This window comes from Petromyzon marinus, chromosome 12 (assembly GCF_048934315.1).
Source record: "Petromyzon marinus isolate PM22_M1 ecotype Great Lakes invasive population chromosome 12, UKy_Petmar_22M1.pri1.0, whole genome shotgun sequence".
NCBI classification, from domain to species: domain Eukaryota; kingdom Metazoa; phylum Chordata; class Hyperoartia; order Petromyzontiformes; family Petromyzontidae; genus Petromyzon; species Petromyzon marinus.
The window spans coordinates 6,409,336-6,424,435 of record NC_133678.1 but is presented as its reverse complement, the minus strand read 5'-3'; the positions used below and the strand labels follow the sequence as shown (position 1 = coordinate 6,424,435).

General features: G+C 48.3%; 1 protein-coding gene across 2 annotated transcripts in view; it reads left to right on the top strand.

The window, feature by feature from the left end:
• LOC116941631 (peroxidasin homolog) overlaps positions 1–15,100 on the top strand; it is a 64,886-nt gene that overhangs the window by 29,420 nt on the left and 20,366 nt on the right. For both annotated transcript variants that reach the window (XM_032952898.2, XM_032952897.2), the window contains 8 exons: positions 1,692–1,876; positions 3,226–3,343; positions 5,774–5,940; positions 8,391–8,663; positions 9,753–9,869; positions 10,518–10,676; positions 13,173–13,285; positions 14,007–14,163. In XM_032952898.2, the coding sequence (XP_032808789.1) occupies positions 1,692–1,876; positions 3,226–3,343; positions 5,774–5,940; positions 8,391–8,663; positions 9,753–9,869; positions 10,518–10,676; positions 13,173–13,285; positions 14,007–14,163 (1,289 nt within the window). The remainder of the gene's footprint in view (positions 1–1,691; positions 1,877–3,225; positions 3,344–5,773; positions 5,941–8,390; positions 8,664–9,752; positions 9,870–10,517; positions 10,677–13,172; positions 13,286–14,006; positions 14,164–15,100) is intronic.

Below are 15,100 nucleotides of genomic sequence, written 5' to 3'. Positions count from 1 at the left end.
AATTTCGATTGAAAGCTTTCGTGACTGCAGGGATTCAACTTCTTTGTCCTTTCGGTAAAGTCACCACGTGGAATGGAAAGAATCAAGAAGAGGGTTTACCCTTACTGGCAATTAAACAGCTGTGTTAAGATGTTTAAGCACCAAACAGAAACCTTTAGCAAGGAATCCTGTTACTGCATTAACCACACACAGTACTTGTGGTGAACATACAAAAAAAAACATTCTCTGATAATATAATATATGGCATTGTTTTTTTAAACTGATTGGTCCACACCAGAGACAGCTTTCTTTTGAGCCTAGTCTCAAACAGTGTTAGACCAGAGGATGCCACAAGGCGAACAGCACAAAGACAACGCCACTATCAGGGCATTTATAACTCGGGGTGAGCAGCTACATCGTGGGACATGCCTTGCCTGCTTTCTGTCTGGTGTGGACCTATCAGTTTCAAAGACGATTCATATATTATCAGAGCATGTTTTTTTTGCATGTTCACCACAAAGTACGTGTGGTTAATGCAGACAGGATTCCTTGCGAAAAGGTTTCTGTTTGGTGATTTCACATCTTAACACCTTTATTATTGCCAGAAAGGTTAAAACCTATTCTTTTACCCTTATTCAGCACTATGCCACCAAAAATAGCTTAAAAATTCAGCAAAACACGCCTTAGTGTTAGACCCGAGTTCAGCTGCTATTATTTTCATTTTCCTTTTTAACATATGCGGTGCATGATTAGACAGCGTTGGGCTTGCACGTCATCCAACATGCTGCGCTTCATTACCCGATGACATTGGAGGTGAATGCGACCTTACCTCCGACCCCTTCTCAATTTCAATTCTTCACTCCTTTCATTAGTGTGCCGGGGCAAGGCCTGTAAGAGAGCACCTGTGAAGACGTGCAATACACACGGAGGGCTTCATTATTCGTCACCACTTGGGTCAAATTTGTCTTCCGAAGCACTGCGGCGGTTACTTTTTTTTTTTAGGCGAAGCCTGTGACTAATATGTGTACCAGTTAGATATCAATTACGAATTAAGTTCTATTTCCCACTGGTCCGGTGCATGTTTTTTTTTTAATATATAAGAACAATTGCTTATCAAAAGTCCAGAGACACAAAATATCAAGTGGGCAATAACAAACGACAGTTGCAGTATCTGTGTATGTCCAGATATGATATACACACACGAACGTATGTGTAAATATGGAAATTAAGCGCTCATTATATAGCGTACAGAGTACGGAGTTGCGTTTTAATTATTCGTATATTGTGTGCAACCGAGTAGACTCGGCACGTATATTTGCGCTCGTATTTATTATTTATGTACGATGCACTTGCCCGTTTGCTGCTGTAAACAAACGACCTATGTTTGTTCTTGTCCACTAGGTAAACACTTCACATACACACACACCAGACTTTTCAAAAGCAAATTTCACTTGACGCGCATCAAACCGAGGAAGTGTCGCGCGACCTCTCTGCGCGACACGGGGAAAAAAAAACAACACGACGTCTCGACATTCGCGGCGTCTCATCGTAACTAACCGCAATTAATAACAGCGGAGGTGAATTAACCTTGAATGGGGTCTGGTGTGTGGTGGTGGTGGTGGTGGTGTGTCTCCCATCGCATCTCTTGACTTTGAGCGCTGTTGCCCCTTGCCCCGTGCGTGTCCTTTCGGGCGGCGGCGGCGTCGGTGCAGGAGGCTCGACTCGAACGTGCTCATCTGCGACTGCGAGCTGCTGTGGCTCATGGAGCTGCTGCGCGAGTTCGCCTACCACGGGGCCACGCAGGCGGCCGCCACCTGCGAGCTACCGCGCCGCCTGCAGGGGCGCTCGCTCGCCTCCATCACCGCCGAGGAGCTCAACTGCGCCGGCCCCCACCACGGTGTGGAATGTCGCCCCCCCCACCTCCTCGTCCACCCCCCCCCTCGTCCCCCCCCTCGTCCCCCCCCCCCTCGTCTCCCCCCCCTCGTCCTCCCCCACCCCGTCCCCCATGTCTCCCCATCTCCCCCCACCCCCCCTCGCCCCCCCCCCACCTCGTCCCCCATGTCTCCTCATCCCCATGTCCCCTCCCCGCCCCCCTCGTCCCCCCACCCCCCCTCACCCCCCCACCCCTCCCTCGTCCCCCCACCCCCCTACATCCCCACCCCCCTCGTCCCCCCCACCCCGTCCCCCATGTCCCCTCCCCGTGCGCCCCCCCCCTCCCCCCAACGTGGGAATTTTGCTTCGAGCAAATCCTGCTCATCGTTGACACGTGCATTCGCCTTCTGCCAGTCCCTATGTGTTTTGATGCATTGGGGCACGGCCTATTTGCTTAATCGATATCTCCTCGTAGTGCTTTTCCACTTCTCTCTGCCCGCCGCTGCGTCTTTCAACTGAGACATCTTTCATCCCGCCCAGTGCTTGATGTTTGACGTCCGGTCGGATCGCGGTCTTCCCCTTCCCCCAGTGTTCACCTCCATCACCATTCCCGTGTTAGCCGGTCACCATTCATTCTGGTCACATATCTAAAATGTCACAGTTTCCCGTACGGGAGCAGACGCCACAGCTTTGATTCTTTATCTACATCTTATTATTTTGTGCAGAGCTTCCTCGCTCCCGTTGCATGCTCTTTATAAGAACATATTAAGGTTTCTCCAGAAGGCTTTCAATTCCAAAGGCAGCGCTTCCTTCTGCCCTCTTATTCTTCACACGTTTGTTACAAGGGTGAGAGATACATTTCATGGGATTCAGCTGGTAGTGGAGAACAAGCGCAGCCCGAGAGGATGTCACAACACTTATTGTTACCTCTGGTTTATGACGGAAAAAAAATGTTGTCCGTCAATGTTGACGAATATGTCACTTCTCCACGCTCTCTGCTCTGCACATATAAGCTTGCTCTTGGGTTGTGTAATGAGGATGGTGCTGAGGTTTCCTTTTTCATTTTGTTCCCGGTACAATGCAGTGTGAATCAATAATGATGTATTGGCTAAGTTGCTTCTCAAAATATACACGCATAGAATTAAATGTCTTAAATGTATCAGCAGGTAAGTTCATCTAATAAATATAAGTGAAATGTAATTTGGGAAGAGATTTTCAATACCAATGGAATTTAAAAAAAAAACCTTCCAGTCTAAATGAACTGATTCTATAAATATTTATTATCATAATTAGAATTAAAATCTCAAGTGGCTTTTCCCCAGTCAAAGTGTATAGCACTGCGTTCGTGTTTGTTGTGAATCTGTTCCCTCTCAGAACGCCCACGGATCACATCTGAGCCTCAGAATGTCGATGTCACTCTCGGCAATGTCGTCTATTTCACCTGCCGAGCGGAAGGAAACCCCAAACCCGACATCATCTGGCTCCACAACAAGTCAGTGTCCACGTGACACCGTGCATCCCCTTTGCTGTGTAACCCGCCCCCATCCCCCGTGCAGATGCCACAGTTCGATGCAGGCAGCTGTGAATAACCTTGTGCAGACAGACACGGGCCGGTAACGTTTTCCATGTGTGCGTTGTGCACGAGTGCATTCTTGGCAGAGAACTTCTTTACTGGCACGACTTTGTGAGCAATAGATGGAGGTTGGTGGGGGGTTAAGAATGGCAGGGCCAAAACCTAACTGGAAGGTCAACTTTGCATTGGTTGGTAGCAGTATTAGCGCAACTATTAAAAGGATTTATAGTGCTGTGTTCAAGACATCATCTAGGTCCATTATCTTAAATACCCGCGGATATATTTATGGCTATTATTATACGAGAACAAAGAGGCTTTCTATTAAATCCGGTGCACGCCCCCTTTCCAACAGCATGTTTTAGAATTTTTTTTTTAAATGTTTCCATCGTTTCATCTTCTTTGATGGAAGAAGAAAAAAAACTTGAAAGCACCGTTTCATCGGTTTTCAAGTCTGGTAAAAAAAAAATGCACAATGTAAACCAAATTAATATTTAAAAACGCTTATTACAATTCATTTATTCACTCTAATTAAAAAACCTCGCTTAAGTTATTTACTTTTAAATTAGATTTGCTGAAAACGAGGTATTCGGGAAACATAGAAGTGCAACGCTGCATGGCGCACTGAAACATGAATGCCTGCACTGCGCACCGACCATTGGTTATGAGCACAAGTATTGTACAGGAATTAGCCACACGTACAACGTGCAGGGCCTACTGTCGTGGCCATCGTCGTCGTCATGATTTATTTACACAGGTGCCTGCCATGCACTACATCTTGTGGCACCAGAATAAAATGTGTAGTTGAGATAATTACAAAGGAACTGATTGCCAACTAAATGTGATGTTCAAAAACAATATGGTATGGACAATATGCACAACAAGTGTCCTTTCCACGCACCTCCTACTAGCACGGTTGGCTACATCCAGTGCGAAAGAAGTTCAGCATACGTACGACAAATGAAAATGGGAAAAGTTTTTTAAAAATTCAGCAGTGCTTGAGATGGCTCTCCTTATTGTCCACTTCAATGAAGTTGTACATAGTGCAGGCATATTTTGTGACAGCCGTCCCATCCCCCCCTGCCCTCCCCCATCCCCCACATTCCACTCACTCCACTTAAAAAGCCTCTTGGCCATGAATGAACAGCTCGCACGTGTCGGTCATACTGCGATGGACTTTTCTCCGGCGCGCTCTCTCTCTCCTTTGGCTGCCACTTTCGCTATTAATCTGCGCCACCGCTTGTCATCGCTTTTCCCAAAAACGAGCCCACTGATTTTATATTTATATTTTAAATAAAAGAACCCGGTACGGAGCACGAGTGGCAGCGGGGGAAGGGGGGGGTGCACAGATGTTTCCCGTGGACGACAAGCCCGAGGCCAGGTGGTCACGGGGCAGGGGAAGGTGGCTGGGCTCACTGCCCTACTACTCACATTGGGGGCAACGTTCGTGAAACGTGGTATTTTTAGGAGGGGGGAGGGTTGTAAAATGTATCCAAACAGAACCGCAAAATAAAGTAACACGCACGGTGCCGAGTGAGCCTGCCGTTATTGCGAGTCCCCTGGGGCAGTGACTACCTCGTGCCCATCCATGGACTGGTATGCCAAAAGTCCATCCCTCTACCCCCTCCCGCCAGTATTTTTTTTTATTATCGTTGAATATTAAACGTCCCCTAACGCCCACCGCCTTAGCTTGAACGAAAATAGCAAACCATTCTTGGAAAGTAGCTGTTAACTTGTGGAAGGAGGCACCCTCTGTGCTCAGTTATTTGCTGGAGGCAATTTTGGCTAAAGCACAAGAGAAAAAAAACCACCTAACGTTAGAACTTAAAACTGACAGCTGCCGCGGGTCTTTGTTCAAAACTTTAGAAATTGCATTACATTCAAGGGTGACACTGTCTGCATACATAATTAAAAGTATTGGGATGTTCCAACAATAGACTCCATACGCACCTTGATCGAGCATGTTATGCAATGTTGTGACACACCATTAGCCAATAGGAGGCTACTTAGCCCTTCATTAGTATATTCCTTTGCATGGTAGGTATGCATGCCACAGCCAGCACCACCTTACTCAAAGTAATGCTTTTATTTATTTTACCAGGTAAGGCCCACTGAGCTACGTTGCTCTTTTACCGAAGCGACCTGGCCACAAATGATAGCTCATCGAAGTGGCTTATCGCGTGGAAATCTACAGCAGCCAAATAACTCCCTAAAGGGCTTTCATGCCCTACCAGGGAAGTGTGACCCATGGATTGAGGACGGCTGCTGCTATAGAGGCGCTCGCTAATGTGAAACGGCAAGGACACTTTCTTAGCCTTTTCCCTCGTTTTCTTTTTTGCCGTGGCTGAGCAGTGATGAGATCGACATGTCTATGGAACGGATGAATCTGCTGGAAGACGGCACCCTCATGATAAAGGACACCCAGGAGTCAGATCAGGGAGTCTACCAGTGCATGGCCAAGAACCTTGCAGGGGAGGTGAAGACTCAGGAGGTGCTGTTGCGATACTTCGGTGTAGCCGGTGAGGGTCTGCGCCGCGCGTAAAGTGTGTGTGTGGTTTCCCCCACCCCCCCCCCTGCGCAAGTGCATTAATGCAATTGTGAGTGAATCTACGGGCATCTGGAGTTTCCCTGACAAGTCATCGATGGAGTCGATTAATTGCCTAAACATTGCAATCGACTACTTTGTATGTGGCTCATTACTTGGGCGCCACTCAATCTCACGGAGATTGAGAAACTCCAGAAATGCCACGCCCAGCGTGTGATGTCGGCTGACGATGTCGGCTGACGATGCCACCGAGCCCTGCCCCGTGAACCTCCTGTCTAGCAGTGCACATGGGGACAGGTGAGACTCTTCGTGACAAGTATTTTCATGTTTTCCGCTTCGTTGAGTAATGGAAACGATAATCGGTGGTCACCGAATTGCTTTTTTTGAGTGGATAACAAATCCAAAATTACATCTTTCACCTGCTGCTATGAATCCATGCGATGGAAGACGACCAAATTCCGCAAATAATCGCATTGCCTAGCTCTAAACTATAGACTGTATGAAACAAAGAATCAGATAGGATCCTTGCCATCCAATGTACATGCAATAAAATAGTTCTTGGTCCTGTTTGCACACACAGTCACGCGAGTGTGTTTTTGTACGCGTTTTAAAACAGGCTCAATCCCCAGCGAGTAACTCTTCAAATTTGCCAAGATTATTTGGGGCAGGACAAGCAAAGGAGGACTTGGGTAGCAGCAGTTACCCAACCGTATTCTTCTTCCTTCGTATGGTGGTTAGTTGATGAACAATGTTTTCTATATTCTTGGTTCTTTCGGTAAAGTCACGTAGAAGGGAAACAATAAGATAATAAAAATATAAAACAATAAAATTATCACGACGTTTCGACTGCAACACAAGCAATCATCATCAGGTGTGAAAACCACATCTAGAAAATTTGAAAAAAGTGGCTGTGGTTTTCACACCTGATGATGATTGCTTGTGTTGCAGTCGAAACGTCGTGATAATTTTATTGTTTTATATTTTTATTACTTTATTGTTTCCATTTTACGTGACTTTACCGAAAGAACCAAGAATATGAATCCCTGCAGTCACCAAAGCTTTAAATCAAAATGTAACGTTTTCTATGTTCGTGTGGAGGTTCGCGAGTGAGCCAATGGACAACCTCAGGAGTGGCTCGGCGAATGTCTGAAACGCTGCCGGCGAACAGTCCAAGCGGGCAGCGACATTTACTTTGCGGTCTATAGTTTGAGACCGGTGGCCACATCTGCACTACTGTGGGCTATTCTCAAACGTGTATTCGTTTAGGAAATAGCCACATTCCGGTTTAATACAGACCATTGCTTTTGGGATATATTTTTATACGGGAAAAGTTCATCCGTGGAGGTCTGCGATTCACGCATTCGTGATGGGCGCTGGGCATTGTCCCCAGGTTTGTTCTCCACTCTACATCAGGATTTTTCACGCGGCCTCTCTGAGAGCTCGCACTCAATCCAAATGTGGGTTGCAGAACCAGCGGTGGCAAGCGCTCCTTGGCACCACCCCCGTGGTAGTCGGCCCGGCCTGACCTGAAACTAAACAAAACTTGGAACCTCCTTTGCCAGTAGCAAAACATGATAATAGTTTTTTTACCCTTTTATCTGGCAACAAAACTGACACCTTTTTTTACAAGGAGTCATGTTTGCATTGACCACAATACCTGTGGTCGGAATGCAAACAAAAAATATAACTCTGATAATGTGTGCACTGTCCTTGAAATTGATTGGTCCACACCCGAGACAGCTTTCCTTAGAGCCTCCTGCGTACCCGGCGAGGCATTTCACATCTCGTCATCTGGTCCAACACCACGTCAGACCATGTGGCGTCATCTGGTCCAACACCACGTGAGACCATGTGGCGTCATCTGGTCCAACACCACGTGAGACTAGGCTCTAAGGGAAGCTGTCTCGGGTGTGGACCAATCAATTTCAAGGACAGTGCATACATTATCAGAGTTATGTTTTTTGTTTGCATTCCGACCGAAGGTATTGTGGTCAATGCAAACATGGCTCCTTGTAAAAAAGTTGTCAGTTTTGTTGCCAGATAAAAGGGTAAAAGAAAAATTATTATTATGAACAAAACGTCTTTGTATATTACCAGGTAAGGCTCACTGAGCCTGTATTGCTCTTTATTAGAAGCGACCAGGCCAAAAATTACAGCTCAACAAAGTGGCTTATCACGTGGAAATTGAGTGCGGCCAAATACTCTGAACGCGCACATTGATTCTAAATGTGGAGGGAATAACCGGAGAACCCGGATAACAATCCACACGACCACAGGGAGAGAAACATGCAAACTCCAAATATACAGCAGGTGTCAGGGTTCGGATCGAACCCACGTCCTCCTGCGTACCCGGCGAGGCATTTCACATCTCGCCAGACCGCGGCGCCCAATACGAAACGAGGGTCGTGTCTTGTGTGGGCGCAGCGCGACCCAGCTTCGTCATCCAGCCCCAAAACACGGAGGTGCTGGTCGGTGAGAGCGTGACGCTGGAGTGCAGCGCGACGGGGCACCCGCAGCCTCGCATCACGTGGACGCGCGGGGACGGCGGCCTGCTGCCCTCTGACCCGCGCTTCGCCATCACGCCCTCGGGGGGGCTGTTCATCGAGAGCGTGGCAGAGGCCGACGGCGGGCAGTACACGTGCCACGCCGACAACAACCAGGACGCCATTCAGTCCACGGCTTTCATCATCGTGCAGGGTAACGAGGGGCACGGCGAACCGCGGGCTTGCGGTCCGCGCGCGAATCGCGCGTCTTCTTTCTTGCTGTGGCCTGATGATGCTGGTTGTAATCACCAGCGAGACGTCGTACTGGAATTGCGAATGTTGTGGGTTTACTCTCCAGCACACCGGTGTGCTGAACTTGTAAGCAATTGCGATATTTTGTTTACATGACAGACCTTACTAATTGGCTGTAGTGGGTTTAATGACGCATTTATATATATTCAATCTCACCCGAAACACCTCTATTTTGGATGTTATTGGTTGCAAAAGCCTACGTGTTTAACCACGCAGCTTCTCTCCATGGAGAATGTTCATGAAGGGCGAATGTCACCTTTTGAAAACCTTTTCTACTGGACAGATGTCAAAAAGAGCTTTATTGCTCATTGGATTCCTCCAGTATACATACATTTTCTGGTCCTGACAATATTTACGTTATCACAGGTATGTGACAACGTCATTATTCTGCAAAAGTATTGCAAGACCGCTCTTGCCAATGACATCTTATATTTCAGCAGTATTTGTTTAGCAAGCCTCACTCTGCTTATTAGAACCGAAGGTCAAAACCAGTCCAGAGTTTTTAAACAAGTTCTGCTTGATTAGATCGTTCTTTAAAGCCAATCGGCTGATGGACTTAAACTTACTTTCATGAATATGAGAGACGGAATAGAGTTCAGTTTGTTATACACGAGTTGTCATACGTGTTCATTGTATTACACATAGCAGCGTAAGCAATGTTATTGGTTGCCTTGCAAACGTTTTGTAATTCTAAGTCTACATGTACACCCATGCATAATGCTCCATACAATTTGCGCATCTTATTTCCGTGGGCGATTCAGGGATTCTGTTCCACTTGTGTGTGGCACGTTATGAATATGGTCATAATAATGGTTAATAATGATGTATGTACGTTGAACTTCTTTCGCTCCATACTGTGTTACTCGGAGGTGCGGCAGGGAAAGAACAAACGAACTAAACATATAAAGAAGTGAGTTTTCAATCTATGATGATAATGATTGATAATGACGATGATGACAATAATGATAATGATTGCGATTGCTATCTGCAGCTGCCCCCGAGTTCACCGTGACTCCTCAGAACCAGCAGGTGGTGGAGGGGCACACCGTGGACTTCCACTGCGAGGCCGAGGGAAGGCCTCGGCCCGTCCTGGCATGGACCCGAGCAGGTGCCCATCCACACCGCTCACTCGGAGGAGGCCTCACAGCGGGCGCGATGTTGACCACCTCGCCTGGTATACAGGCGGTCGTGAGTTCGACCCCGACTCTGACGCTTGTATAATTTGTAGCTTGCATGTTCTCCCCGTGGTCGCGTGGATTTTTCTCCGGGTCCTCTGGGTTTTTCCCTGCACATTTAGAATGAACATGCAGGTAGAGTATTTGGCTGCTATATACATTTCCATGTAAGCATACACTTTGTTGACCTATCATTTTTGGCCTGATCGCTTCTGAAAAATAGGTTAATACCTCATTGGGCTTCGCCTGGTAAGATAAAACATAGTTTAGTTGTATTTGTATATTTGCTTGAAATGATTTGTTTATCTTTCCTATACTATGCACTCCTATTCTATTAATTGTCGTTGGAACATTCTGAGCCGCCCCCACGGGGCATCTGTGATTCCTCCAGTATGAATAAATATTCTCACGATTAGTGGAGGCCCTTCCGCCAGCAGAGGCGCGCGCGAGCAATCCGAGGAGGGCTGCCCCCTTTTTAACCTTTGTAACCGGGGGGGGGGGGGGTAAGCGAAAGGCAACCACCGAGGTGGACGCTAGCTTGTGTCGGCCGAACGAACGTGACGCGCCGCTCATCTTCACAGGGGGGCCTCTGCCCAACGACCGGCGCCACGCGGTGCTGGCGTCCGGCTCCCTGCGCATCTCACGCGTCGGGCTGCACGACCAGGGCCAGTACGAGTGCCAGGCGGTGAACGTGGTGGGCGTGAAGCGCCACGCTGTGCAGCTCACCGTGCAGCAGAGAGGTGGGGCCTCGTGTGGCTGACACAACCCCCCCCCCCCCTACAAACACACCCCATGCCCCCCCCCCCCCCCCGACACACCCACTGAGGTTGTGCTCTGCCTGCTGGCCATGGTAGCGATCCTTCGTCTGTGGCTTGACATCTTTCGCTGGTTTGTGGCCATAATGCGTTATTCGATTTGGTGGTGAGATGTTAACTACCTCGCCTGGTAGCCGGGAGGTCGTTGAGTTCGATCCCGGCCCTGACTCCTGTATATTTAGAGTTTACGTGTCCTCCCCGTTGTCGCGTGGATTTTTATCCGGGTCCTCCGGTTTTTCCCTCCAAATTTTGAAACATGCTTTTAGAGTATTTGGCTGCGATACATTTCCACATGATAAACCGCTTCGTTGCACTATCATTTGTGGCCAGGTCACTTGTGAAAAAGTGCTATACAGCTCAATGGGCCTTACCTGGTAAAATAAAAAAGTATAGTTTATAGTATTAGATATGGATTTTATGAATTGTGTGTATATACCACGTATACGTTTTTCACATGAAATATGAGGCTGGCTTTCAGATGCGTTTTCTGGTCGTGCTGATGCGGTGGACTGCAACGTGTCCGACGTTTCACTCCACGTGTTGCAAGCTTTTTCAAGAAACTGAAATCACTCCCGGCTCAAAGGAGCGAAATGTCGGACATCGTGCCCGACAACCCCGGAAACATGCTGGAGAGCTTCACAGCACAATCGTGAAAACCTATCTACAATAGGTAGCAGTGTCATGAGGCTCTATTCAATTTGGCTTTAGAATTGGGACCTTATTCAATGTATACACCACGTGTGGGTATTTTATGTCTATCTGTCATGTCTGTCTTTTTTTTCATACAGTCTTGTTTAAATAATATTCATTGTTTATACATGTGGCAATGGGGGAAGAGCATTGGCGCATTGGTTAGCACACTGATTGTGAACCAAGTGACCTAAGTCCGATTCACGGCCATGGCTAACATCGGTAGTGAGTGGTATCTGATGAACAGGTCCTGGGCTACCCATTTTCACTAACCTGTACGGGACCAGAATGGTGACGCATGGTCGTACAACCACCCATGACTTCGCCTCTTGGGGAGGCTTTTGTCCAGCAATGTCTTGACAAAGGCCAGCAGATGTTTTTTTTATACGTGTGGAAAATTGTAACCGTGCATAATTATCTTTTTACTTTGCAAATAAGAAAAACATACGAATTTGGCATGCATAACATGTGTCGTGTACTAATTCAGAGACACGAGTAGGAGGCGTTACCCCTCTTGTTCATTCCGGCTCTCACAGCCATAGGGGATAACTCCGTACCGGGTTGGACAGCCAACATGCTTCCAGACCCACAGCTTGAAGAGGCGAAGACCACGACGACAGCAGCACGACGAGTTACATTCCCGATGGCAGCAGCCCCGACTGGGAGTCGGAGCTCGCCTTTTATTCTCCCCACCATGGCCAGGCTCCGCCCTCGGCCACGCCCCCTTCTGGATCCCCCAGAAGGCTCCGGGCTTGGCCCACGGGTCCAACTGATAGAGCCGGCTGCTACCTCCAATCCCATTGTCTCTCCGCGCCACGCGCTACAGTGCCTCATTCAATGTCACTACACATGCATTAAGTCTTCTCCTCTTATCACTTGGTGTGCCTCTGAGGTGCATATTCATCATCATTTGCCTCCTTTGACTTGAGTTGGATGGAGCGCTGGGAACACAAAAAATCTCCGTCTGAAAATCTGAATATTAACCATGCGATATCATCCTGTCCGAAGCGCATTACCATGTACGCCACACGCGCACCACACCACAGCGGTTTGTTTTCGGGTCTTCCTTGACAGCCAGCTCCTCTGGGGGGTGGGGTGGGGGGGGGTAACATCGAGGTGTGGAGGTGTAGCGGTCAGGGCAGGCCTCGGTCTTACCAAGGGGGCTTAACAACATACCCACTCGCATGTATGCCAATGTTAATTCCGTCAACATTGTTTATTTCGGGTATTTTTTTGTCTCATCGACTAAAGTGGCTTCATTTCGAGTTCAGTCGTAGTTCTTCAATATTGGTGTGAGAGGTTTGAAATTTCCCTTCACAGCTATTATGATCAGGGCGGCCAATCCATGAGTGTGGTACAGTAAAAAAATTTTACTTACCTCCATAACCAATTAACACGTTTTGTTTTCTTCACTTCACTCGATGTACGTATGTTATATGTATGTTTAACTTCTTTCGCACAGTACGTAGCCAACCGTGCTAATAAACACGTGAAGCACTGCAGCTTGTAGTCTGTCGTGCGTTTTGTCTTCGGTGGGCAGCGGTATTCATCGTCACGCTTTGATGATGATCATAAAAAATGTTCACTCCACTCAGTCGCCGTTTGCTAAAACAGAATAAATGCACTCGGTTTATCGTATTTCTCGTCACCCATTTCGTTGACGGAATCGACGCCGGCATGCGTGCTCGTCGTAGCAAAGCCGCTCGCCGTGAATGCTCGCGTGTGTTGCAGTCACCCCGGTGTTCACCACCTCCCCCACGGACGTGGCCTCGGTGGCCGGCAGAGACGTGCAGATCCTGTGCAGCGCCCAGGGGGAGCCCACGCCGATCATCACGTGGAGCAAAGTAAAATCGTCGTCACCCGCAACCGTCGGCACTTTCCGTTCGGAGATATTAACCCCCGCCGTTGGTTTCGTTGCAAGACGGATGCGATAACGGATTAACGGATTGGGGCGTCTGTCGCCGTTTTACGCGCCACCACGGTGGCGTCATGGTCAGCACAGTGGGCTTGCAATCCAGCGGTCGCCGCCGGTTCCGTGCGTGTCAGTTGAAACGACGGGGCAAGTTTCTTCAATCTCCCTGACCCCGTCCACCCCCAGCAATACAAAATGGGGTACACCACCACGGTGTTTATCGGCAGATCGCGTGTGGTGGGGTTAAGTGTGGGTCCTGCTACCTGGCGAAATATGAACGAGAAGGTGGAAATACCCTCGAGAGTGGCCAGGGCTTCCTTTATTGAAGACCCTTCAGCCGGCAGTGTCATGAGCAAAACATTTCAGGGCTGCGCCTGTACCTTCCCCACTGAGCAACGACTGCTCTTCTTGCTGGCCTGCGCACACAGCTGTACAACATCTCCTCTGTCGTGCGGTCGTGTACAAAGCAGGGTTTTTTTTTTTTTTACAGTGACGTATGTATGTATGTTGAACTTCTTTTGCACCTCAAGTAGCCAACCGTGCTAATCGGAGGTGCGGTAGGAAGGACAAACAAAACACAACGCAAAAAGCGGTTCTAAAGATCGGTAACTGCCGCAACGTTGCTCTGATCCAAAACCTCCCCCGTGGCCCAGGACGGGGTGCAGCTGACGGAGAGCGGGAAGTTCCACCTGACGTCCGAGGGCTTCCTAACCATCCGGGACGTGGGACCCGCCGACCAGGGCCGCTACGAGTGCATCGCGCGCAACAGCATCGGCCACGCCTCCACCAACATGCTGCTCAGCGTACACGGTGACGCTGGGCACCCCCCCCACCGCCCGTCTCCTGCCCACCTCCCATCCCATTTCCAATCGGAAGTCGAAGGCGGTTTTCGTGCTCCAAGTGAGCACTTTTGCACCGCTCGTGTCTTATTCATTATAGTCCTGAGCCGGCGTTGGAACGTCCGTATTCCTACAGCGGGGAAGAGGCAATCCATAGGGCAACCACGGTAAAATTTTCTACAAAGTGGTACTCGTTTTATAGATTCCCAGAGGGATGGATGGTGGTCTGAGTCAACCCTACTCGCTTTGCAACTGAGCCACCTAGTCCCGCCCGTGGCAGCTAACCCTGCTATTCTCTCCTTTTCCCATGGGAGAGCATGACCCCACACGACGCTGTCACATGACCTTGTTTAAAGGGGGAGGACGTGCACAAACTCTTGGGGGGAGGGGAGGGGGGTTACAACACAGTCAACGTTAAGCTTTGTAGAGATTTCAAACGATAAATAGAATGTGTAATGTGATATGCATTTGTCTATCATGCATTCTGCTCGACCTCTCACCCCCCCCCCCCCCCCCGTGTGTATGAACAAAGGCGGAAACACCTATTGCTTAATTGTGATATTTTTGGCATTTTGTCCTTGTGGTAAAATCAGCATTGCCATATTAAGCATTTTTCTCCATTTAACAAAAAACTGAGCTGAATCGAGTTCTCGAAGCAGCGACGAATGTATAAATGCGGATTCACAAATTATAAACAGCACACCGAAACAGGATACGTACATTAATTGAAAAATGCGTGTGTATGAATGATATATGAGGGAAATATATATATGTGTGTAGGGCCAGAATGATGAGTTTTGCCTGCAGGTGTCTTGGGGTTGCTGTTACAGTAGCTGCCTTTAATTTTTTAAAGAAAGAACTGAAGCAGCCATTATTGAATTGTCAACGTGAAGGATTGTATTGAGGTT